Source organism: Canis lupus, chromosome 19 (genome assembly GCF_048164855.1).
Source record: "Canis lupus baileyi chromosome 19, mCanLup2.hap1, whole genome shotgun sequence".
Classification (NCBI taxonomy): Eukaryota; Metazoa; Chordata; class Mammalia; order Carnivora; family Canidae; genus Canis; species Canis lupus.
Window position 1 is genome coordinate 55,898,042 of NC_132856.1, and position 24,350 is coordinate 55,922,391.

The window sequence follows — 24,350 nt, forward strand, 5'->3', positions numbered from 1 at the left end:
CAGGTGCACCCAGAACCCAGGCCCTGTCACCTGCCCGCCCTCCGCGGTGTTTGCCTGGCAATTAGTTCCGCTCCCTCGTCGCCTCCTCGGATGCCCCCCACCCCCACCCCCCACCAAGGTAGTTCCGGGCGATGCCCCCGCCCCCGAGTGGCACTGTGCTCACTTGGCAGTTGTGAAACCTGGAGATCAGAGTAGCCCAGACGCTGGCCCGAGGTCACACAGTAGGGAAGAGGCTCAAACCTGGGGCTGGATGATTCTGGAACATTCAGCCACTGCCTTGGCCGCTCCCCCCACCCCTGACCCCCGAGGCTGGCCCCCTGCCCTTCCTGCGCGGTCACTGCTCCCAAGGGGAATGCTCCGTTCACTGGTGGAGGCCCAGGCCGAGGTTCTGGGAGGCCAGCGGCTGCTGGCCAAGGCATGGACTTGGCTGGTGGAGAAGTTTCCATCTTAGCACCAGGAGCTGGTCCAGGCCCTGCGGGCCCAGGGCTGTACCTCACGACCCCCAGGAACCAGCGCTGCAGGGGTGGAGGTGGCCCGGAGCCCTCCGTGGCTTCTCTCTCCCGCCACCCCCAGCTGGAGCAGCTCCAGACCTTCAGCGTGCCCCCCCTTTTGTGAGCTGGTAACGGAGATTGCCGGGCCTCAGTTTACTCATCTGTGAAATTGCTCCCACATTCTTTCTGTGCCCAGTGCAGACCCTCAGGGAGTGGCAGTGTCGCTGTCACTGAAGTGAGAGGGCTTGCCGGGGGGTCCCTGGGACAGCACAGAGCTGCCCATGGCTAGCCAAGAGGCTCCCCGAAACTAGACTTCGGGGTTCTTAACGTGACAGTAGTCATCCTTGCCCCCAAGCTGGACCACGCTGAATGGAGAGGGGCCTCAGCCCTGACAGGGGACACAGCCCAGGGGCAGAGCGAGGGCCCTGGGGGCCAGGAGGAGCTGGTGGCCTTGGCCAGAAGGGGCCTCTGAGGCCCGTGGGCGGCAGGAAGATGCTGGCCGGTTCCAGGCAAGGGAGGATGGGAAAAGCAGGGCTGGCGGCCGTCCCTGTAGGGCCATTTGCAGCCACAGGCCACAGGCCAGGGGCCTTGTCCCCAAGGGCCGCAGGTCAGCAAGGCGGGAAAGCCATCAGGCCAGCCCAAGGGAGCCAGGGCAGGCGGCCGGGTGGGGCCTGGGCCTGGGGTTGCGCGGGCACCCGTGGGGCAGGGCCGAGGCTCACAGAGGCACACGCTCACACACGTGCACAAAAAGCCACAAATGTGTACACACCGTCACACAAACGAGAAACACAGACACGCACTCACAGACACACACACTCCCCCACACTCAGAAGCAACCGTATTCACCGACACCCCCAGTCACACACAATCTCCAGGCACAGCTGCAGATGTGTGTACACCATCACACAGGCAAAAGCCATAAATGGCACAAAGTGTCACACGAACACATCCGCTCACATGTGCAGCAGTCCCAGCTGCCAAGGCTTGAGGGTGCCCTGCGGCACACACCCCCCCCAGCACCCTGGCTCTTGCCACCCGGCCGCCCAACCCTGCTGTCTCGCGTCCTTGGCCTGGGCTGCCCTAATCCCTGTCTCGTGTCCTGAAGCCAGAAGATAAGGGGCAGCTGCAGCCCCAGATAAAGGAGGCGCAGCCGCAAATCCGGGGTGGCCCCAGCTGAAACGGGCACTGAGCCCGGGGCCGCACCTGCCCTGCTGCTGCCACCCCATCCGGCCTGGCTAAGAGGGACAGGGAAAGGGTGAGGGAGAGACACAGGGAGGGAGCAGGGAGCCAGGGAAGAGGGACTCAGAGAGAGAGAGAGACAGAGAGAGACAGAGAGAGACAGAGAGAGACAGAGAGGTAGAGAAAAGCAGAAGAAGAGAGGGAGACGGAGACCAACAGACAGAGGGGGAGAGCGAGTGCACGCAGCGCACACAGCGCCTGGTCAGAAGGCCAGCTCCGCCTTCGCCAGGCCCTGCCTCCCCCCATCTGAGTGCCTCAGTGTCCCCATCTATAAGAGGCCCCTGTGCCACCTGCCTCCTTTCTGCTTCTCTAAATAGGTCAAGGCAGGGGATTCAGAGTTCGACTCAGGCCTGGTTCAGGGTAGGAGGGACATCTTCCTGAGTGTCCCCCGCACTCTCCAGGGTGACACCTGGGAAGGTCTCATCCCCCCGCCACAGCCTCAGTGAAGGCAGGACCCTCTAGAGCAGGTCTTGGCCCCTCTGTGCCTCAATCTCCCAGCCACAAGAAGATCCACTCACTCAGCAAATGTTCGTTGGGCACCTACTGTGTGCTGGGCCTGGTGCTGGGTGCTGGGGACACGGAGTGACTGCGGTGGACCCAACTCCCACCCTCTCTGAGCTAATAGTACAGTGGGGAAGATGGCATGTGGCCAGGTGGCACCAGGATGCTGAGGGCCATGATTCCCCGGGGCGAGGGGGGGGGGTGATGCTCAGATAGCTGCAGAGCCTGAAGGGGGCAGTATCCCCAGCGGGGGAGTTAGAGAGGCTTCTGGAGGAGGGGGGAGGAGGGACAGGGAGGGGGAAAGGAGGAGAGAACTAGAGGGTGAGTGGAATGAACAAGGTGGTTGGGAGCAGGGAAGAGACTTCCTGCAAAAGGGAACAGCACATGCAGAGGCTGAGAGGTCCGACTGGCTCACGGGAGGTCTGGAATGAAATTGGTGCTTGAGTTTAGGGAGTCAGGGGGTGATGAGGAATGAAACTGGGGAAGGCAGCAGGGGCTGGGTCCTGTAGGAACTTGGGGGCTCTGGGACAGGGCTGGGGCAGTAGGGAGACATGGAAGGATTGGGAGCAGGGCCTTGGTCAGATTTGTGGCTGGGAGGTGGGGCTTTGGGGGTAAGATGGAAGAATGAGGCCCTGAAGTGGGGGGCGGGGCAGTGATGGGAGAGGGGATGGACTAGAGAGAGGCTCTGGAGGACAGGGGGCAGGACACAGGAACCCACGGGGTATGCGGGGAGAGGCAGGGGGGGGACGTTGATGACCTGGTCTCTGGCTCAGGGCAGTGGGGTGGTCCCTGTCCAGGGACCTCTGGGACCCATGGATTCAGGTGGATTTGGGATGAATGCCTGTTCCCTCTGCACAAGGTCAGAGAGTAGAATAAGTGAGTTAATGCCAGAAAAGGGCTTAGGGGGGGTACGCCTGGGTGGCTCAGCCATTGAGCGTCTGCCTTTGGCTCAGGGTGTGACCCTGGAGACCCGGGATCGAGTCCCACGTCGGTCGGGCTCCCTGCATGGAGCCTGCTTCTCCCTCTGCCTGTGTCTCTGCCTCTCTGTGTCTCATGCATAAATAGAAAATCTTTAAAAAGGGGGGGGGGTGCTTAAGGGATGCCTGGTTGGCTCAGCGGTTGAGCATCTGCCTTCGGATCAGAGTGTGACCCTGGGGTGTCAGGATCGAGTCCCACGTCGGGCTCCCTGCATGGAGCCTGCTTCTCCCTCCGCCTCTCTCTCTGACTCTCATGAATAAAATATTTATTTACAAAAAAAGGGCTTAGAAGTAAATGTTGAGTAATTGTCGAGCTACTGGCAAACGATTTAAACCATATCGTCATACCGAGCAGTTAACATTACATTATTAATTTTAATTTTGTTGTCAACGGCCAGTCCACACACACACGCCCACCCCCCGCTTACAGGAAGCCCTCCTTGATTGCCACATACAGAAAGCACAGGCCATTGCAAGGCAGAGAGCCGGGGAGCCCTTGGAGGCCCAGAGAGGGGAGGCTACGTTCAGACAGCCCTCTGTGGGCCTCAGTTTCCCCACCCATCCCACTGCCTCCCCAGAGTGGCCGGGGATGCCTGTGGGACGGTGGGAGGAGACCCCTGGTGGAACCTCAGAGGGCTGCGGGGCGGGCACCTCGGGAGGGGACGTCTGGGGAGGGACGAGCGAGCTCCGTGGGTGGAGGTGCGCGAGCACAGCTGGCCAGCGGGGCCTCGTCCCCAGGCCGTCCTGCAGGGGGCAGCCGAGGCCCGCGACGGGAGCCGCCCCGCCCCGCCCCGCCCCTCGCGACCTCTCAGGGGCACGACCGGCCGCCGCAGGCACAGCTGCACGTCCGGCCTCGAGGGCGGCCTCCGGCACGCGGACAGACGCTCAACTAGGCATCTGCCGTTAATGCCTCGCGTCCGGTCGTCGGGGGTCCGTCTTTTTAAAGCTTGTAGAATACTCTCGTGGGCCGGCGGCGGCCGGTAGGGGGAGCCACTGAGCACCTGCGCGGCCCGCGGGCAGCTCCGCAGCGCTACCCTAGGTGCGACCCGCGGCTCCGTTCCCGTAGGTAGGAGGTAGCTCCGCAGCGCTACCCTAGGCGGGTCCCGAGGCTCCACCCCGCGGGCCGCTCCGCAGCGCTACCCTTGGCGGGACCCGAGGCTCCGCCCCGTACCCTAAGCGGGACCCGAGGCTGCACCCCGCGGGCCGCTCCGCCCCGTACCCTAAGCGGGACCCGAGGCTCCGCCCCCGCAGGCTCCGCCCCCGCAGGCCCCGCCCCCTCACGTCGACGCGCGTACAATGGCGTCCGCTGGAGCGCCCCAGGCATGCGCGTTTCCCCGGCACGACCGGGAAATCGCACTCGCGACCCGGAAGCCCTTCCCGCCGCACTCCAGAGCGGGCGTGAGGGGGGCTGATGGCGGAGGGAGCGGCGGAGGCCCCGGCAGAAAGTGGTGGCGGCGGCGACGCGGCGGCTGGCGCGCCGGAACGGGGCGTGGCGCCCATTAAGCCTCAGTGAGTCGCCGAGGCCGGGGAGACCCTCACGAGGCCTCCCCGGCACCTACAGGCGGTGCATGCGGGGCGGCGGGGCGGCGGCCCGGCGGGCAGCTCGCGGGCTCTTCAGTCCGGGCCGTTCCTGCGTCCGCGGAGTCGGAGCGGACGGCGCACGTTGGGGGCTGTCACGTGTGCGAAGGACACCGCGGTGCCCGCGGGGGCGGGCATGTTGGAGGCTCGGGCCGCAGTGCATGCTGGGGACTGTAGTCTCCGCCCTGGCGGGAGTAGCCTTGTGCACCTGCTGCCAGCCTCAGCGGCGGGCGGGGACTTGTGACCGAAGCGAGGGCCGTGGGGCACGCTGGGGAATGTGGCGGCCGTGGGCCCATTGCAAGGCATGCCGGGACATGTAGTTTTCTCTAGCCGGATGTGGCCAGGAATGTTCATGCCTGTTAGTAGCTTGGCTCAACCCCCTGGGCAGGGGGACACAGGGACAAAATAGGCTCTGCCTGTGGCCTTGAGGTGTGCCCTGGCTGGAGCTGGCCGTTCTCAGTATTTGCGGTACCCATCAGCAGAGGCACGGAAGCAGGGCCGGTGTTCTCAGCCCCTTCCCCCAGCATCCGTTGCATCTGAGCTGGAAAAAGGACTCCCTCCTCCAGCCCGGCTCCTTCTGCCTCTGTGCCGGCAGGTACCTCACCACCAAGGAGCAGTTCCACGAATTCCTGGAAGCCAAAGGGCAGGAGAAACCCAGCCAGGAAATCGAGGCCGGAGAGCCCGGTGGCAATGACCTGGCTGAGCCTGAGGCCAAGCGGATCCGACTGGAAGATGGGCAGGCGGGGGAGGCGGCCGAACTGGGGGAGCGGCCACAGGTTCAGAAGAGAGCCCGGGGCCAGAACAAGGGCCGGCCCCACATGAAACCCACCCACTACGACAAGAATAGGCTCTGCCCCTCCCTGGTCCAGGTGAGTGGAACTGCCGCTTGGAAGTCCTAGAGTCGGAGTCTCTGTGCCCCCGGACTCAGTGCTCAGGAAGCTGTGATGTGTTATTGTTCCCCTCTCCCAGATGAAGACACTCAGACTTGCTGGGTGCCTGACCTGCACACGCAGGACACGGAGGAGTGGGGGGAGGAGTTTGAGGTTCACACTCAGGCTGCCTGGCCTCTCCCTGCCCCCCCTCATGGCCCCGTGGTTCCCTCTCAGGAATCAGCTGCAAAGTGTTTCTTTGGCGACCGCTGCCGTTTCCTGCACGACGTGGGCCGCTACCTGGAGACCAAGCCATCGGACCTGGGCCCCCGCTGTGTGCTTTTCGAGACTTTTGGCAGATGCCCCTACGGCGTGACCTGCCGCTTTGCTGGGGCCCACCTGGGGCCCGAAGGGCAGAACCTGGTGCGGGAAGAGCGGGTGCAGGCCCCGCCAGTCCGCAACGGCCTGGACAGAGCCCTGCAGCAGCAACTGCGGAAGCGCCAGGTCCGCTTCGAGCGCGCTGAGCAGGCCCTACGCCAGCTGAGCAGGGGCCCCGGCACAGGCCCTTCCCCTGCTGCTGCCACCCCTGAGGTTTCAGGGACTGAAGGGGCCCCGGGGCAGGATGGTGGTGACACCCAGCAGGCCCTCCTGGAGCCAGGCGCTGGTGCCCTTGCCAGCAGCTCGGTGCAGACCTGTGGGCCCCTGACGGATGAGGATATAGTGAGGCTGCGGCCTTGTGAGAAGAGAAAGGTACGTGGTCAGGGCTCCCTGCTGAGCCCACTGGAATTATGGGGGCAGAAGAACTGCATGGGGACACCTGGGTGGCTCAGTTGGTTTAGCGTCTGCCTTTGGCTCAGGTCAGGATCCCGGCATCCTGGGATTGAGTCCCACATCGGGCTCCCTGCTCAGTGGGGACCTTGCTTTCTTCTTTTGTCTGCTGCTCCTTTTGCTTGTGCTTTCTCTATCTCTGTCTGACAAATAAGATCTTTTAGAAAAGAAAAAGCTGGACACCCCCTCCCCAGCCCCAGGGAGTCAGGGCGGGGGGTGGAGAGGGTGAAGGAGGGGCACCAGGACCGTGGTTTTGCCTGTTGGGTGGAAGCTGTGCTGCGGAGGAGAGCACGGGGAACAGAACAGTCCTCACACAGGGAGTCGCCGCCTGGTGCGGAGGCCCCGAGGTGCAGGAGGCTGGAGAGGCCGGGCAGGGCGGGACAAAGCACGTCCTGGCCTGGGGCGAGGGGAGGCCCGTGAGCCAGGGCCGAAGGGCGAACCTCACTGGGTTTCATTTGCCTCCAGCTGGACATCGGTGGCAAGCTGTACCTGGCCCCCCTCACCACGGTAGGTCGGCCTGGTGCCCAGTGTCTGCCCCCGCCTGGTGGGTGGTGCCGGGGGTCCCTGCCTGCTGCACCCTCACATGTGCGTGTCTCCTGCTGCCCCCAGTGCGGGAACCTGCCCTTCCGGCGGATCTGTAAACGCTTCGGGGCCGACGTGACGTGCGGGGAGATGGCCGTGTGCACCAATCTGCTGCAGGGCCAGACGTCTGAGTGGGCCCTGCTCCGACGCCACCCATGCGAGGACGTCTTTGGCGTCCAGGTTGGTGCCTCCCCGAGGGAGGGAGGTGGGAAGGGCAGAGGGGTCTTGGCTGCCTGGCTTTGGGGCACGTTCAGGGTCAGATCTCCCCAACCCCAGGCCTGACTCAGTCACTCCCAGACCCTTCTTGCCTCAGCCGTGGGCCCGAGGGCTGACCCGATGCCCCCTTGAGGGCTGCTGGCCGTGGCGCAGGGCCACTTGGGGGAGTCAGGGCCACCAGCTTGATCCCCATAGTGGGCAGGGGCTGTCTGGACCAGCCCCTCAGCCCCTGCCCGCCACCTGCCGCAGCTCGAGGGCGCCTTCCCTGACACCATGACCAAGTGTGCCGAGCTGCTCAACCGTACCATCGAGGTGGATTTCGTGGACATCAACGTCGGGTGCCCTATTGACCTTGTGTACAAGAAGGTAGTGGCCACGTGGCCCTGGGCCTCTACACTGTGGGGGGGGGACAGAAGCCTGGGACCTGGCCTTGCTCCCGCTTGTGGCTCTGGGGACCCGTGGGAGCCACTGTGCCTTGGTTTCCTCATCTGGACAGTGAAGGCAGAGAAGGGGGTCAGGGCCAGCCTGCGTCCTGCCCTCTGTTGCTCCAGCCCACCCCACCCCACCCCACCCCCGTTTCTCCCAGGGCGGGGGCTGTGCCCTCATGAACCGCTCGGCCAAGTTCCAGCAGATTGTCCGCGGCATGAACCAGGTACGTGCTTGGACGCCCTCCCCGACACTGCCCCCTACGCCCTCCCCACCTGGCCCCAGGGCCCACTGACCCCAGTCACCACCGCAGGTGCTGGACGTGCCGCTGACAGTGAAGATCCGCACGGGCGTCCAGGAGCGCGTGAACCTGGCACACCGCTTGCTCCCCGAGCTGCGAGAGTGGGGTGCAGCCCTGGTCACGGTGGGTCTCGGGGCACCGAGGGTGTGGGGGCCTCGGGAGTGCTCGGCAGCCCTCCCTAACGGTGTCTCTCCCCCGGCCCCTCCCTCCTGCTCTCTTGGCTCCCCCTCTGTCTCTGTCTGTCTCTTTGTCTCCCTGTCTCTCCCTCTCAGCCTGTCCCTCTTGATCTCTCTGGGTCTCTCTCTCTGTGTCTGATCCTCCGCCTCCTGGATCCTCTCTCCCTCCCCGTGCTTGGCTTCCCCTTCAGCTCCACGGTCGCTCTCGGGAGCAGCGCTACACCAAGCTGGCCGACTGGCAGTACATCGAGCAGTGTGTGACGGCAGCCAGTCCCATGCCCCTGTTCGGTGGGTCCCCTGCCACTCCACTCCAACCTCCCACCGGCCCTGCTCTCAGGGGCCGCGTGCCTGGGCCACCTCCCCCTGCCCTGGGACCCTGCCCTGCACCGCCCCACTGGGAGCCACTGGGCTGGCGAGAACTCCCCTGGAGCTCCTGCCTGCACACGGCTCCCTGAGACCCCAGCCTCTGTCCCTCAGGAAACGGGGACATCTTGTCGTACGAGGATGCCAACCGTGCCATGCAGACTGGCGTCGCCGGGGTGATGATTGCCCGGTAAGTGTGCTCTGTGCCATGGGGGGTGGCTATAGAGAACCAGCCGGAGCCACCGCCGAGCGCCCGGCCTGCGGTGTGGGCAAAGGTGAGGGTGCATCTGAGTCTTGTCCCGGCAGCCGCTGCTGAGCCCCAGCCTGTCTGCTTCCCTCTCCCTTGCGCTTTGTCCCTAGCAGGTGGCTCTGCCAGGATGGGGGGCAGAGAGACAATCATAGCCACTGGAGCAGAGGGGACCGGACACACGTGCACTTGTGGGTTGGAACTCTTGGGGTTAGAAAGTTGGCTGAGCACAGTGGGGAGGCAGGGACCGGGGCTCCAACTGCCAGGCCGCTGATGCCACCCTGCCCCGCCCTCCCAGGGGTGCCCTGCTGAAGCCGTGGCTGTTCACGGAGATCAAGGAGCAGCGCCACTGGGACATCTCGTCGTCCGAGCGCCTGGCCATCCTGCAGGACTTCACCCGATACGGCCTGGAGCACTGGGGCTCCGACACGCAGGGCGTGGAGAAGACCCGCCGCTTCCTCCTCGAGTGGCTTTCCTTCCTGTGCAGGTGGCTGCTGGAGGCCATGCGGGTGGAGGTGGAGGGTGGGGGCGCCTTGGCCTGACCGCGTGCCCGCCGTCCCGCAGGTACGTGCCCGTGGGCCTCCTGGAGAGGCTCCCGCAGAGGATCAACGAGCGGCCGCCCTACTACCTGGGCCGAGACTACCTGGAGACGCTCATGGCCAGTCAGAAGGCGGCCGACTGGATCCGGATCAGGTGCCAGGAAACCGAAGTCTGCGGGTGCGGGAGGCCGAGGGGCCGGTGGGCCTGACCCCAGGCCTGACCCTGTTCCCTGCCCTCTTCACAGTGAGATGCTGCTGGGACCTGTGCCGCCCAACTTCGTCTTTCTGCCAAAGCACAAGGCCAACGCGTACAAGTAGTCACCGGGCGGGAGGGGGCGTCCGAGGGCCAGCAGGGCTTCTTGCTGCACGAGAAGACAATAAATTTTATTCTTTTAAAACCCTGGCCTTTCTGTGACCCCTGAGCTGTCCCCTTCCTGCTCTGGGGAGCCTGGTCTCCACACTGGGCTGGCCCTGTCGCCGGCAGTTACTTTTCCTTTCTCGTTGACGAGTCTCCCAGCTGCCCCCATGGGCCCAGCCCTGTGCCTCCACTACTGTGGCCCAGAGAGGTTTTAGCCACTAAGAAACCACTAGGGCCCACGAGGCAGGGGCCTTGGCCTACGTGGGTGTGGATCAGGGCAGGCTACCGGGAGGAAGCAGCCCTGGAGCTGTCCAGAGCACTGCTGGCAAGGGCAGGAGGGAGCAGACTGAGTCCGGGCCTGCCCCGCCCTGTGTGAGGCCTATCCATGGCTGCCTTGGTTTCTCCATCTGCTCTCTGCCCACCCCGCCCCACCCCCCGCCTCCTGATACTCGGAATCCCGACCAGTGGGCGGGCCGCAGCCTGGAACCCGCCGCCCAGAGTAACCAGGCAAACAGAACTCTGTAGGACTCGGAACCTGTTGTCCGGGTGGGCTGCCTGTGCTCCCACCTGCTGCCCTCCTGGCCTCCCCAGGCCGGGCCCCCTGCCTCCCCATGCAGCACCCCAAACCCTTCTATGCGCCTACAGCTCCCCAAGAAGGCTTCAGCCCCCAGGGCCTGGATGGCACCGAGGGGCGAGGCAGCCAGCCCGCTCCCGCCTGCACGGAGCCTCTTCCTACTGTGGGTACGCGTTGGAGGATGTTGGTGTGAGGCGGGTGGGGGATGCCTGACGGGGTGGGGGCCCAGGGCTCAGGACCCCCACCCACCCACCTGCTTTCGTCCACAGGTTCCTCCAACCTGTATCAGCCCCCAAACCTGGATAAAGAGATCTTTCCAGCCCCTCCGGCAGGTACCAGCCTCCCCTCAACCCTTGATGCGACTCGGGTGGCTTAGAGGGATCTGGGCCTCTCTTGCCCATGCCCCTGGCCCTAGGAGGCCCCAAGAGGGTAAGGCCTGTGTCTCCTGTCCCTTAAACAGGTCTTCAAGGGCCCAGCTTGTACCTCCCATTCACTAGAAAGGTCCCCAAAATGATGCCGAGGGCCTCTGACACCTAGATGGGTCCCCAAAGGCAGAATTTCTGTCCCCATCCCACAGATGGGTCCCGGAGGTTTGGGCTGTGCCCCTCACCCCCTCCACCCTGTACTCCTTCCCCCAGGTGGGTCCCAGAGCTCCTCTCAGGGCTGCCCCTCCCTGGCCTGCAGGTTTTCAGATGGCACCCTGCGGGTGCTTCTTTGACCCTCGCATCTACCGAATCGAGTGGGCCACCACCGACTTCGGCCAGTCGTCCCTGTACAAGCTGACAGCAGTGGGCGGTGGGGGACCGCCCGGGGCTCCGGCTGGGGGCCCCGCCTCGCCAGGCACCTACCTCCTAGAGCCCCAGCACTACCTCAAGGCCCCCGTGGCAGCGCCCCCACCCCCGCCGTACCCCCACTACCAGCCGGCGCCCGGGGGCCCCCAGTACTTCCTGCCCTACTTCCCACCTGAGGGGCCTGGGCCAGAGGCCCTGGGCTTTGTGGGGGATGGGGGGCCCCCTGCCTACATGGAGCTGCCTCCACCCCTGCTCAAGGAAGGCCTGGGGCCGCCGCCCCCACCACCTGTCCCCAAGGATAACAAGTTACCTTCCCTGCTCATCACGCTCCCCACTGAGGCCACGCTGCCCCCCGGCGCCTATGGCCACCTCAAGGGCCGCCTCAGTCAGTTCCACGGGCCCAGTGAGCCCCTGGCCTTCCCCTCCAAGGAGCTGCAGGGTGGTGGGGCCGGGTCGGCCCTGCTGTACCCGCCGGGCGCCGCGGAGCCCAAGGTGGCTGAGGCAGAGGCAGCCCCACTGGGGGCGGGCGAGGCCAGGACCCCCGAGGCAGCCAGGGCCTTCGTGCTGCCTGAGAAGGTGCTTCTGGAAGATGCCATGAAGCTCTTCGACTGCTTGCCGGGCAACGCCGAGCCCGAGGGGTTCCCGCGCAAGGCCCCGGGGCCTGCCCTGCCGGACAGCAGGGGCGGCGGGGACGACTCGTCCAGTGACATCCGCTCGTTGCACCTGCCGGACGAGCTGCTGTCCTTTGACTACAGCGTGCCCGAGATCCTGGACACCGTGTCCAACGTGGACTGCTTTTTCAACTTCAAAGCCCTTGATGAGGAGCCGCCGCCCCGCCCGGGGCCTCCAGCCGCCAACATGGTGGCCCCCGTGGTGCGACCTGAGCTTCCCAAGAGGAAGGCCGGCTCCTCATCCAGCAAGAAGGGGAGGCAGGGAGGCAAGGGCAAGCAGGCTGTGGGCCTGGCCGGCGCCGCCCCCTCGGGGCCCAGGCAGGACCTGGGAGCCCCCCCCCATTAAAATGGATTTCACCTCTCAGCTCACTGTCCACTTGGTGGCATCAGGGCCCGGGGCCCGGGGACAGTGGGCTGAGGCTGGACATGGAGGACGATCCCCTCCTCCGCCCTGGCACAGTGGGCCGGGGTCACGGGGTAAGGCCCAGCAGGGTAAGGCCCTCCTGGGGGATGGACTTCCAGAGCTGAGCTGGGGAGCCCGGCCGTCACAGTTCTGAATCCCTCCTCTCCCAGCCCCAGAAAATTGGGAGTCAGCCTGCAGGGGTGTGGGTGGGGGCTGCTTCTGGAAGGTCGGGAGTCGCCATCCGGACTGCACTGTAAGGATCTCTTGCCCGCGTGTTTGGTGGAGAAAGGGCTGCCGGGAGAGGGACAGGAAGTTTCCTGGAGATGAGGCCTACCCTCCCCACCCCCAGCCCCACCCGTACTGCCACCTGCTGCTTTCCCCTGCAGAGGAGGAAGGGCCTCCTGCCCCAGGCCCTGGGCTGGGTCTCCAGGGCCCTGGTGGTCAGTCCATCGGGCTCTGCTGGGGCAGCCCGGGGACTGTGGGGGGGTGGCTGGTGTGGGGAGGCGGGCTTGGTAGCTGAACCATGAGCCTGCTGGGCTCACCTCCCCAAACCCTCACTCCAGAGCTCCCTAGAGAGACGGGCAGAGCCTGCGCTGACCCGCACCCGGTCCCCTGATCTGTGCCCAGAGAAGCCTGGAGCCCACTTCCCTCAGCTTCCTCCTGAGCCCCCTCTACCCGCAGCCACATTTGGGGTATTTTTGAGACTAAAGCCAAGTGCACACGTGGTTTCCTTGAAGGTTAATGTGAGGGTCTGCCTCGAGGGGAGGCTGGATGGGACAGGGATGCGCTCCGGGAGGGCGGGGTAACTGTCCCGGCACTGCCTGCGCCTAGAGGTTCTCCAGTCGGTTGGGATGACATCAGACCACTGAAGAGGGCTGTGGCGTATACTTGATAGCTTAAGACTAGTCGGGAAAGTCACAGGATCACCCTTAGGCCTCACCTAAGGTGAGGCGGCCGTCCCGTGCCACCTGGGATTCAGAGTGAGCTGTTGGTGGCGAGGGAACCCACCGAAAGCATGGGTAGAGTATACATATCCGTGTAAGCTGTATATACAGGCACACGTGTGTGCATGCACTCAAATGTGCGCACATGTGCACACGTATGTACAAGCTAGTTGTATTGCGTACATAGGTATGCATATCTATAGGCGTGTATATGTGTGTTCACGTCATAGGTAAATACACATGGGTGTGCATACATTAGGCGAATGCATGCACCTGCATGTATACATACACCTGTGCGTGTGCATCCATACTGTGCTTGCATGCATACGTGTGTGTGGGCACACGTACTTGTGCATGTGTGTAGCTATGGCCACACGTATGGACATGTGCATACACGTCTGCATGCCTCCACGTGTTTCTCCGTGTCTGTAGCAGAACATGCATGTACGTGCGTGTGTGTACACGTGAGGGTTTATACCCCAGAAATGGAATCCCGCTGCAGACCCCTCCCTGCTTCTCTAACAGGACACGTTGCAGCGTCTTAGGCTTTTCAGAGACTCGCCTCCTACCCCACGGGCTGCCCCGCACCCCCGTCGCAGCCGGCGTGGATGCCGCAGTGCCAAGAAGCTCTGATGTGACGAGGTCGCGGGAGGCGGAGGCCGGAGGACAGAACACGCTGCACGTGGCCACTGGCTGTTTGCCCAAACGCTTTATGACTGCCCTGCGCTCCCCTGTTGCGCTCAGTTCCCGCCTCGGAAACACGCCTTTCTGCACCTCCTGCACAGGTGAGCCCAGAAGCTCTTGAACCTGAGGCCTTTCTCAGTGTGCAGCAGTTTGGGGATCGCGTAGACCAGCCACACGGACAGCAGCATGACCACGAGCGGGATGATGATGACCGCCGTGGGGATGACGGACAGTGGGAAGGCCCCGTAGACGTAGACGCTGAAGGTCGTTTCCAAGTGGCAGTAGCTGCAAAGGGGCATTTGGTGAGAGGCCATGGGGCACTGCCTTTGGGGCCCTACCCTCCACCCCAGTAAGTGTGTTAAAACCCAGAGATAGGAGAGCCGGCCCCCAGGTGGTGAGTTGGGACACCAAGTCCCAGTTCCATCTGCTTCAATTCCTACCCAGTCTGAGTCTGCTGTCCTGTCTTCTGGCAACAGTCCTGTTTCCCCCCAAACCCCCCACCATGTTCCCCATGGTACCCTCCTCTGGGGACAGGGTGTCCCCCTGACTCCATGCCCAGGCTCAATCTAGAAGGCAAACAAACCATCCCATTGCCGAGTGGAAGCAGAGGGCGGGCATCCATGAGGTGGGCAGGAAGCGTCAGGTGTAGCAAGCCGCTACATCCCAGGAGAGGGGACCAGGGTATAGGGGAACCTACTGGGGCTCTGCTGGAAGCCATGCAGAGAGAGAGGCTGATGGGCCCTCTCCTAGGGGGTGCCACCCTGTGCCTTCCACCCATGGCCATCCCAGAGCTGGCCCCCTTAGGTCAGGGTGAGGGGTCTCAAGGGCAGGCAGGGTCTCCATGTGCTTTTGGGGTGAACTTTGGAGGGAATAGATGATGGGGGGGGAGGACATTGTCCCGTGTTCCCCCTTCCAGGGGGAGACCTTCGTAATGTAGGCCAGCACACCTAGAAACCTCTTCAAGCACGGGGGTAACTATTCCACAACCAGCTCTAAGGGGAAAGGCCGAATTTGTAGGTCGTGCCAACTCCCAGGGTGTAAAGTCTCCCGCCGTGGCTGCTTTCAAGCTACCAGTGGAAAGACGGCTTGCAAAATCCCTGGAAATTGAAGAGTCGCTCGTGCACACCACCAATGAGATGCGGCTTGAGAGGGTGATTCTGGTCCCCGAGGGCAGGGACGTGGCTGCTGCTCATGGCTATTTCCCCAGCAACCAGCACGGGCTCTGAATCAGGACTTATTTTAGTGAGTGAACAAATGTCATCTAGAACTTAAATAGCACTCTTCCCAGGGACAGTCTGGGCCGCTGGGAAAATTGATGTTTATCCAGCACCTGCCAAGGGGAGGGAGAAAAGTGGGGGCCCCTCCCATGCATGTGACCTGCCCCAGGAGGCCCATCCATCCCCCCGAGGCCTCTGGCACAGGGCGATGCCCCCCTGCTCACCTGTAGTACGGGTCCACGATAGAAATGTAGAAGATGTAGATTCCGTTCCTCTGCTCAAAAATAACCTTGTTTGCCGTCGGGCCTCCCAAGATCTGATAGGGGACATCTGGCCACATCAAGGGCGCGTTGTTGTCGGGGTCATGGCAGCTGACGTAGTTCTGGGGAGAAGGACAGAAGCATGTCCAGGGGCTGGGGAGGCCGTGCTGGCGCCCACAGATGCACCCCCCCTGCGTGCACGATCCCACCTGCAACACTTCTTGCCAAACACCCACAGCTGTGCGTCCAGGACCAAGTGCCTGGTGGGCTGGTGGTTTGTGACCTTCGTGGGGGACACTGACGGCTGCTCAGCCTTTACCCTGCCCTCCTGCGCCCGGGCCTTCCCACACGTCAGGGGCTAGTGGGCTTAGCCACTCCGCTCGCCAGGATCCCTTACAGCCCCGCGTCCTGGGTGTGAATCCCACGCTGCTGGTTTCTCATACGCTTGGTGGTGTGGGCTGAGGCATCCCCACCGCCAGTGAGAGGCTGGAGTCCTAACCCTTGGAATGTGACTTTATTCGGGAGAGGGTCTTTTTCAGTTAAAATGAGTTCATTAGGGTGGGTCCTGATCCAATATGTCTGGTGTCCTTTTTATAAGTGTCCTTATAAAAAGGGGGAGATTTGGGGGACCTGGGTGACTCAGTGGTGGAGCATCTGCCTTCGGCTCAGGGCATGATCCCGGGGTCCTGGGATCAAGTCCCACATCAGGCTCCCTGCAGGGAGCCTGCTTCTCCCTCTGCCTATGTCTCTGCCTCTCTTCTCTGTATAAAATCTTTAATTAATTAATTAATTAATATATATAAATATATAAAATAAATAAAATCTTTGTTAAAGGGGGAGGGGATCTGGACACGGACACACACAGAGAGAACGTCCTGTGATGACATGGGCAGAGATTGGGGTGTAGGTCTACAACCAAAGAACACCAGAGATGGCCAGCAAACCACCAGAACCTGGGACAGCCTGGAACAGATCTGCGCTCACTCTCAGAAGGAACCAACTCGGGACGCCCAGGTGGCTCAGTGGTGGAGCATCTGCCTTCGGGTCAGGGCGTGACCCCAGAGTCCTGGGATGGAGTCCTGCATCAGGCTCCCTGCAGGAAGCCTGCTTTTCCCTCTGCCTGTGTCTCTGTGCCTCTCTCTCTCTCTGTCTGTCTCTCATGAATAAATAATAATCTTTAAAAAATGCCAACATTGGGATCCCTGGGTGGCGCAGCGGGTTAGCGCCTGCCTTTGGCCCAGGGCGCGATCCTGGAGACCCGGGATCGAATCCCACGTCAGGCTCCCGGTGCATGGACCCTGCTTCTCCCTCTGCCTGTGTCTCTGCCTCTCTCTCTGTCTCTGTGTGACTATCATAAATAAATAAAAATTAAAAAAAAATGCCAACACTTTGGTCTCAGACTTCTGGCTTCCAGAACCGGGAACAGAGAAATCTCAGGCATTTAAGCTGCCCGGTGTGTGGTGTTCTTGTGACGACAGCCCTAGCTAATCGACATGCCCGAGAAATTCGAAGCCGGAAATGAAACAGAGCCACCTTCTTCATTGGCGCTGCCACCGACCATGGTCGTGGCGTCAAGAGGGTGTCAGGTGGTGGCAGCAGCTTTTCCAGCCCACCTCCGGATCCCAGGATTTCATACAAAGGGGGAACATCCTTGGGCTCAACGGTTTGCCCTGAACCAGGCCATCATGCTGCTACCCTGAGCCGAGTACTTTGCTCTTCTGAGCTATTTGCTGGGGGACTTAGAAGGGGAGGCGATGTAAAAGCAAGAAAAGTCAAAATGATGGTGAACCCAGCAACATAAAAAAATGAAGGGCTCCTTGTGCATGGTGTAAGCCAAAACCCAAAAGACACAACCGACCAACTGAGGGAGGTATTTGCAAACTGTCTTGCAATAAAGGATTAATCTCTCAGCACTATGGAGCATTCTAGAAGAGTGAGGACATCTGAAACCCCAGGAGAAATATGGGCATGGGCCATGAATGTGAACCCCAGGATAAAGGAGTGAAAGTGGCCCTCAAACAGGAAAAAGACTCAGCTTGGCCCATAGCAGAAGACAGGCACACGGACAATTTTGTCCCGGGGTGGTACACCTAGCTGGTGTGCCGTGAACATGGGCACGTGGTGGGAGGCACATGGTGCCCTCCCATGGAGGGGACCTTAGTGACCTCTCCCCAAACTGTGCATGCCTTGGCCTAGAACTCAGCCATCTCTTCCCTGCCTGCTGGCAGCCCCGCAGAACAAAGTGCCTCACACAGATGGATGGAAGTGAGGGACTGGGAACGGCCCAGGCCCATCAGGGGGGGCAGCTGAACAACCCCGGAGCACCCACTCAGTCAAAGGAAGAATCTCTCCATGCCTCCGCCCTGTGTGGAGCTGTGCCTCCTCCCCCTGTGTGGACACAGTTCTTTCCATCAGGAGGTGGGGTCTAGGTGGGCCCTGCAATCTGCTTCTGGCCAGTAGAATGTGGGGATGGGTGGCCTGAGCCTGGGCCTCCCGGGATCTGGAAGCTTCCACTCTTGGAACCCTGAGACCATGCTGTAAGGGAGCCCAAGCTACCCTGCTGGGGAGAGAGGCACATGGACAGCCCAGTTCCTGGCTACCAGAAGCCCCACATAAAAGAGCCTTCTCTGACCTCCCAGCTGAGTGCCCCTGCGGGGGCGGCCCCGGCCGAGGCCTCCGGTCTGACGTGCTGAACCACGAGAAACAATCCTGCTGAGTTGGGGGTGATGGTTCTGCAGCACTCGGGAATGGCTAGCCTTCCATCTTACTGCTCTTTTGGCTTTTCTGGGGGTTCTAAAGTTCTCAGAATTAAAAAACAACGTAAATGCAGAAGCAATGTCCACAGTGAGGATGGCCACCTGGGCGCACGCTGCCCATCCCCAGGCCCTGCCTCCGGGTCGAGGGATGGAGTGACGGCAGACACCTGATTTCAGCTGTGCCCTGACGCCAAGCTGCCCCTCAGATCTCAGCCCCCTGGGTGTTGGCCACAACAGGGCTTCCCGCTTGTCAGCGGCTCCCCATGGGGTGGATCTACACAGTGTCCCACAAAGCACCCCTTCTCTGGTCTCCCCAGCACAGTCCTCCAGTCACCCTGGCCCTTCCCCTGGCTTCACTGGCAGATGCATCCTTAAGTTAGCACCTCAACAGAGCTGGTTCTCAAACTCATGCCAGCCCTGACTTGTCCTTGGTGGCCCATGTTTCATTAGCCACGGGGCTCCTCCGTGCACCCGAGTCTCCCATGTGCAAACAGAGCTCTGCATTTCCTTCCGCTGCCTGCTTCATCCCTATGATGTAAGTGGCCCAAGCATCCACCCGCCTCCCGTTTCCACATGTTCAAGCTGGAAACGAGGGCAATGCTGGACTCTGCTCCTCTCATGTCATCTAGTCCCTCACCATGCCCTGTTGGTTGTTTTATTTTTTTAATCTTTAAAAAAAATTATTTATTCATGAGAGACACACAGAGAGAGGCAGAGACATAGGCAGAGGGAGAACCAGGCTCCCCTCAGAGAGCCCGATGTGGGACTCGATCCCTGAACTCCAGGATCACGCCCTGAGCTGAAAGCAGAGTCCAACCGCTGAGCCATCCAGGCATCCCGGCCCTGTTGGTTGTGTCCCTGTTAGGCACTGATGTGTCCCACCCCAAATTCATATGTTGGAGCCCTAGCCCACAATGGGTGGGTCCTCTAGGAGGTCATTAGGTTTAGATGAGGTCCTGAGGGTGGAGACCCTAGGATATTAGTGCTCTCCAAAGAAGAGACACCAGAGAACTGAAAGCAGAGTCTCAAGGCCGTATTTGTATATCTGTGTTCATAGCAGCATTAGCCACAACGCCCAGAAGGTAGAATGACCCATGTCCAGTGGCAGGTGAATGAGTGGTGTCCATCCACACACTGGAATATTATTCAGCCTTAGAAAGGAAGGACATCCTGACACCTGCCCCCACGTGGACGGACCCCAAGGATGCCAGGCTCAGGGAGGGGACCCAGACCCAGAAGGACACCTCCTGCAGGACCCCACTCCCAGGAGGTCCCCAGAGGAGGCCCATCCACAGAGACAGAGAGGAGGTGGTGGGAGCCAGGAGTGGGGCAGGGGGTGGGGGTCAGTGCTTTCTGGGGATGGGGTCTCTGTGTGGGGAGATAGATGGAAGGTTCTGGAGATGGAATGTGGGGTGAGTGCATGATGATGTAAGTGTGCTCCATGCCGCTGAGCTGTGCACTTAAAAATAATTACGAGGGTAGATTTTATGTTGCATATTTTACCACAATTGAAAAAACTTTTAAGAATCCTTAATTTAAAAAAAAAGAATCCTTAATTTTTAAGAGGAGTAAGGGGTGCCTGACTGGCTGAGTAGACCATGCAACTCTTGATCTCAGGGTTGTGAGTTCAAGCCCCACTTTGGGTATAGAGGTTACTTTTAAAAAATCCTTCAGGGGGTGCCTGGGTGGCTCAGTGGGTTAAGCATCTGACTTTTTTGGTTTCAGCTCAGGTTTCAGCTCAGGTCTTGATCTCAGGGTAGTGAGTTCAAGCCCCACATTGGCTCCATGCTGGGCGTGGAGCCTGCTTAAAGCAAAACTAAAAACCACCACCTTCGGGACAGTTCATCCAGTGACTACGCTGAAAATGCAGGCATTGTGGCTCCAACATGAAAGAAAAACCCTCACATCCAAAATTGCCACTCGCCGGGACTGATGGAAAAAACAAAACAAAACAAAACAGTAACGCAACAATCTCTTAAACGCACCCTTGCATCCTACTTTGAATGAGAGAGCTACTAAGAATGCAACACTACGTATGGACACACTCCGAAAATAATAAACGCAAATTACACATGTGTGGCTTTCTCCTAAAAAAAAAAAAAAAAAAAAAAGACCGGGGATCCCTGGGTGGCGCAGCGGTTTGGTGCCTGCCTTTGGCCCAGGGGGGGATCCTGGAGACCCGGGATTGAGTCCCGCGTCGGGCTCCTGGCATGGAGCCTGCTTCTCCCTCTGCCTGTGTCTCTGCCTCTCTCTCTCTCTCTCTCTCTCTCTCTCTCTCTCTCTCATGTCTACCATAAATAAATAAAAATAAATCTTTAAAAAAAAAAGATCAGGGATGTGATGCTTGCGCAGCATTGTGAATGCACGAAAGGCGTGAGTTTTGCATTTTAAAAGGGTTGGTTATACGTTAGGTTAATTTCTCCTCAGATTGGAAAGAAAAAAAAACATCGTCAGTTAACAAAATAAATGATCAAACTCAGGAGGAGTGTGAGAAAGCTTCGAAGGTGCCGACTAAGACAGGAAGCCCCAAAAAAGGAGCCAAGTGTCCGCACTTGGGAATGGGCTTCAGGTGTGGGGAGCGAGCGCCACCTGCTGGCGGCATCGCTGTGCTGCGCTGCGCTCGCGCCCCTGACACTGGGAGACTGAGGAGCCGCACCCAGTGAACCCCATGGCTCGCAGCAGGACCGGCGGCTTCCCTTCCTTACACGGACACCGTGCCCTGGTTTCCCCACGGTGCGCGAACCCGGGTGCACGATAGGAACGTGCCCGCGGCAGGAAAGACCATGACTTTTATCAGCCCCAAGACTGATAGGCATCTGGATGCTTCTGGAATTTTGCACATTGTGAGAATGCACCACCATCCACCCCGGATGCCTCGGTGCCGACATCCCCCGTCACTTGGCCACTTCCCGTGGGAGAGATTCCCGAAGGACTTGCTCACCTCCCATGCCCAGATGCGGTCACCCTTTGGCCCCCGGTGTCCTCGTGTGTGGTCCCACCCCCTTGCTGTGAACTGAGCCTTCATGTCCTCCCAAATCCATATGCTGAAACTTACCCCCTAAAAGAGATGGTAGGGGAGGTGGGGCCTTAGGTCATGAGCGGGGGAGCCCCATGAATGGGATGAGCACCCTCTGAGAGGCCCCAGAAGGCTCCCTGTCTCCCCCGCCCTGTGAGCACCTGGGGACAGGACAGTGGGCAGTGACCCAGGAAGAGGCCCTCACCAGACACTGAGTCAGCTAGTGCTTTCTTTGACCCTGGACTCCCAGCCTCCAGAGCCGTGAGAAATAAATGTCCTTTGTCCTAAGCCATCCAGCATGTGCTGTGTTCTAGCAGCCACCGCCCCCCAAGCACTGAGACAACCCCCAAGCCCCCACCCCGGCGTGGCCGGTCTGACCGGTGACCCACAGCGTGTTGCTCGGACCTGTTTGGGGAAAAGAGGAAGCGCTACCTCTCGGTTCCAGGAGAAGAGCCCTTTGTCGCCGGCGTCACTCATGATGGTGGTCCAGTTCTGCGGCTGCGACCTGCAGAGCGCCGTGTTTGCGGTCAGTGAGTACGTGTATGTGAACAGCCCGTTCACCTCCAGCAGGACGAACTCCGCCTGGATCACCTCCTGGAACTTCCCTTCCCGCCACCTGGAGGGACACGCACAGGGCTTGGCTGCAGGGGCCGCAGCCGTGCTGGGGGCGGCGGGGCGGGGAGCGAGGCGCGGGTCCTCCTCGTGTGGCCTCAGCAGGCTGACACCTCGCAGACGGCCCACCCCCAGATTATTAATCAGTTGCCATTAAGTAAAACAGAAAAGCCACTTCCTCGGCAGGGAGGATGGAACGTGTCTGTCACTCAGAAAGTTCTACTGGGCAGTGCTGGGCTGGTAGGAGGTAGCTGCTCCCCAGAGTGGTGTGGTTTGGCCCCACGGGCCGGTGCTTCAGGCCTCCCTCCCACCCATGGAAGTGTAGAAACCACACGCACAGTGGGGTGCGGGGGGCTGTGATGAAGAAGGCAGTAGAATCCCCGAAGGGGGCAAAGTGAGCGCTCTGGGCTAAGCTGTGTCCCCCCCGACTGGCTCCCAGTGTGACTGTGTTGGGGCATGCGGCCTTTAAAGAAGTGGCTGAGGTTGAGTGAGGTCGTAAGGGTGGCCCCGATCCCACAGGAGGGGACGGATCGGTGTCCTCCCTCCGCCACGGCCACCCGAGCACCCAGGGGGAAGGGGGCCGCCCATAAGCCAAGCAGGGAGCCTCAGGGAAACCCACCTTGCCGGCACTCTGACCTTGGACCCCGGGCCCCAGGACTGTGAGGAAACCAGCGTCTGTTAGTTAAGCCCTTTGTGGGGGGAATCGTTATGGCCGAGTCAGGTGAGACCTCACGAAAGAGGGGGTGCCTGGGTGGGTGACTGACTCTTGGTTTCAGCTCAGGTCATGATCTTAGAGCGGTGAGATCGAGCCCTGCATCGGGCTCCATGCTCAGTCTGCCTCTCTCTCTCTCTCTCTCTCTCTCTGTCCCTCCCCCCACTCACACTCTCTAAAATTAAAAAAAAAAAGAAAGAAAGAAAGAAAAAAAGACATTGCAGGGAGAGGGCACAGCATGGGCAGGGCCCAGAGTGAGGGGCGGCTGGGGGTCCAGGGTGTGCAGAGAGGGGTGGGGAGGGCGGCGGGGAGGAGGGAGCGCGTTCGGAGGCAATGGGGTGCTAAAGGGCCCGGCTGGGGACTTACAGCTCCACCACGGGCTTCCACGGGGTGTTGTAGTAGACGAGGTGGGGGCAGCCCAGCTTCTCGTAGTGGTAATGCACCACCAGGTCCTCACTGGCCTTCTGCCCCTGGAAGTTGGGGTCGTAGGCGTCCCTGGGGCAGAGATGGGGGTAGGCAGCGGGAGAGGGGTTGTGTTCAGAGCGGGGGTCAGCAGGACCCAGGGCCCCCTGTGATGGGTCACATCGCGGGCCCGCTGTGTGGTCAGCCGCGACTCTGGATGTCACTGTGTGGGCGCCGGTGGGTGAGACTGACATTCGAATCCGTGGGCTTGGAGTAGAGCGGAGGGTCCTCCCCGACGTGGGCGCGTGTGAAGGCCGCACAGAACGAGGACCGACTCCGGCAAGCCAGAAGGCCAGCACGCGGCCTCTGGACCGGAACGGCGACGCCCCGCTGCGCCCCAGCCTCCCCCATCAGACGGCGGATGTGCCAAACCTGTGCAGTTCTGTGAACCAATTCCTTACGATCTCTGCCTCTCTCTCTGTCTCTCTGTCCCTTGTTCTCTGTCTCTGTGTATCTCTCCACGTGCATCCTGTCACTCCTCTTTCCCGGAGGCCCTGGCTCTTGCCCCCACGCGGTCTGACTGCAGGCCTATAGGTCAGCAGGCCCAGCAGCCCCAGGTTGGGCCTTGGCCGTGAGTGTGGACAGGGGGCTGACCCCTGCCTGGTATCCAAGGGGCTGTGGTGTGTAAAACACACATGTGTCTTCCCGTGCTGGGGGTCGGGGGCTCCCTGTGCCCAGGGTGCCAAGACAGGCCAAGTCCCATCCACCCCATGGCACCTCAGTGGCCCTCGGGACCAGCCACCCTGCACAGAGGGCCGCCCTAGCCCTCACCCCCTCCTGCCGGGGCTGGCAGTGTCTGGCTAACTCTGCTAGCTCAGGCGAGCAGGTGCCCAGGCTCCAAGAGCTGGTGGCAGGCTGGCAAGATGGCAGAAGGGTGGCCTGGTAGGGGGCAGACCTGGGCCAGGGGCCCAGCCATGTCACAGTGGCTCCCTGCAGACCCAGCACCAACCCTCCCTGTCTTCTCCCTGCCTTCAGAATCCCCACTGTCCAGATATCAATTTAAAAATGGTTTTTGGGGGCACCTGGGGGGCACGGTCAGTGAAGCAACTGCCTTCGGCTCAGGTCATGACCCTGGGGTCCCAGGATTGAGCCCCACAAGCTCAGCAGGGAGTCTGCTTCTCCCTCTCCCTCCCTCTGCTCCTCCCCCTGCTTGTGCTCCCTCTCTCTCCTTCCCTCTCTCTCAAATAAATAAAAAGAATAAAAATTATTTCTGATTCGCCTTTGGGGCTCAGGGGCCGTCATGGGAGGGAGGGCGTGAAGGGAAACCCAGGCTCACCTCTCAATGACGTAGCTATAATTGTCCTGTAGGCCCACAGGGTCCAGGATGCCGTTGTAACAGGCTGAGATTTCGCTGCAAGTGACAAAAGGTGGTGAGAAGCCCCCCGCCCCCATGTGGCACCAAAGAACCGTGAATTCTTCCCTTGGACACGTATACTCCGCGCCGGTTTCATTTTTGAGAACTTTCCTACTTCCAGGCTCACCTTCCATCTTCCCCGCCAGGCCCAGAATCTCCCAGGAGCCCGAGTTCATGGGGGAGAATGATGATCAGAGGCCCAG

General features: G+C 61.1%; 3 protein-coding genes and 1 long non-coding RNA gene across 14 annotated transcripts in view; 2 read left to right on the forward strand and 2 right to left on the reverse strand.

Moving 5' to 3' along the window:
• Nucleotides 1–3,617: 3,617 nt before the first annotated feature.
• On the reverse strand, nt 3,618–10,130 carry LOC140611016 (uncharacterized). 2 transcript variants are annotated; one of them, XR_012012403.1, is made up of 4 exons: nt 9,953–10,130; nt 8,697–9,695; nt 8,004–8,101; nt 3,618–6,622 (listed from the first exon to the last, which is right to left on the reverse strand). It is a non-coding gene; the product is annotated as an uncharacterized lncRNA (long non-coding RNA). The 2 variants fall into 2 exon arrangements; XR_012012402.1 differs by having other exon boundaries at nt 3,618–6,626.
• DUS3L (dihydrouridine synthase 3 like) lies at nt 4,104–9,731 on the forward strand. Of its 3 annotated transcripts, none has more exons than XM_072787682.1 (13): nt 4,104–4,247; nt 5,382–5,655; nt 5,893–6,405; nt 6,949–6,990; nt 7,093–7,245; nt 7,531–7,647; nt 7,868–7,933; nt 8,021–8,131; nt 8,376–8,472; nt 8,662–8,737; nt 9,093–9,281; nt 9,359–9,487; nt 9,579–9,731. In XM_072787682.1, the coding sequence occupies exons 2-13, from the start codon at nt 5,605–5,607 to the stop codon at nt 9,649–9,651; spliced, it is 1,617 nt and encodes a 538-aa protein (XP_072643783.1). In that variant the 5' UTR covers nt 4,104–4,247; nt 5,382–5,604; the 3' UTR covers nt 9,652–9,731. The 3 variants fall into 3 exon arrangements, with proteins under 3 accessions (XP_072643783.1, XP_072643784.1, XP_072643782.1); XM_072787683.1 differs by having other exon boundaries at nt 4,151–4,274; XM_072787681.1 differs by lacking the exon at nt 4,104–4,247 and adding an exon at nt 4,505–4,717.
• On the forward strand, nt 9,874–12,091 carry PRR22 (proline rich 22). Of its 2 annotated transcripts, none has more exons than XM_072787684.1 (3): nt 9,874–10,432; nt 10,535–10,597; nt 10,904–12,091. In XM_072787684.1, the coding sequence occupies exons 1-3, from the start codon at nt 10,325–10,327 to the stop codon at nt 12,071–12,073; spliced, it is 1,341 nt and encodes a 446-aa protein (XP_072643785.1). In that variant the 5' UTR covers nt 9,874–10,324; the 3' UTR covers nt 12,074–12,091. The 2 variants fall into 2 exon arrangements, with proteins under 2 accessions (XP_072643785.1, XP_072643786.1); XM_072787685.1 differs by having other exon boundaries at nt 10,950–12,091.
• A 1,673-nt stretch (nt 12,092–13,764) lies between these two features.
• The window catches only part of CATSPERD (cation channel sperm associated auxiliary subunit delta), a 52,489-nt gene continuing 41,903 nt past the window's right edge, over nt 13,765–24,350 (reverse strand). For all 7 annotated transcript variants that reach the window (XM_072787676.1, XM_072787677.1, XM_072787674.1 and 4 more), the window contains 5 exons: nt 24,070–24,144; nt 22,698–22,826; nt 21,440–21,623; nt 15,200–15,357; nt 13,765–14,043 (listed from right to left, as the gene is read on the reverse strand). In XM_072787676.1, the coding sequence (XP_072643777.1) occupies nt 13,815–14,043; nt 15,200–15,357; nt 21,440–21,623; nt 22,698–22,826; nt 24,070–24,144 (775 nt within the window). In that variant the 3' untranslated portion in view covers nt 13,765–13,814. The remainder of the gene's footprint in view (nt 14,044–15,199; nt 15,358–21,439; nt 21,624–22,697; nt 22,827–24,069; nt 24,145–24,350) is intronic.

What these genes read in the sequence shown, in the direction of transcription:
- DUS3L (XM_072787681.1), top strand. Translation starts at nt 4,620, where the DNA reads ATGGCGGAGGGAGCGGCGGAGGCCCCGGCAGAAAGTGGTGGCGGCGGC. An exon ending in AGGACGTCTTTGGCGTCCAG is followed by an intron (nt 7,246 to 7,530) that starts GTTGGTGCCTCC and finishes CACCTGCCGCAG; the next exon opens with CTCGAGGGCGCCTTCCCTGA. An exon ending in GGGGTGCAGCCCTGGTCACG is followed by an intron (nt 8,132 to 8,375) that starts GTGGGTCTCGGG and finishes CTTCCCCTTCAG; the next exon opens with CTCCACGGTCGCTCTCGGGA.
- PRR22 (XM_072787684.1), top strand. Translation starts at nt 10,325, where the DNA reads ATGCGCCTACAGCTCCCCAAGAAGGCTTCAGCCCCCAGGGCCTGGATG. An exon ending in GGAGCCTCTTCCTACTGTGG is followed by an intron (nt 10,433 to 10,534) that starts GTACGCGTTGGA and finishes TTTCGTCCACAG; the next exon opens with GTTCCTCCAACCTGTATCAG. An exon ending in CTTTCCAGCCCCTCCGGCAG is followed by an intron (nt 10,598 to 10,903) that starts GTACCAGCCTCC and finishes TCCTTCCCCCAG; the next exon opens with GTGGGTCCCAGAGCTCCTCT.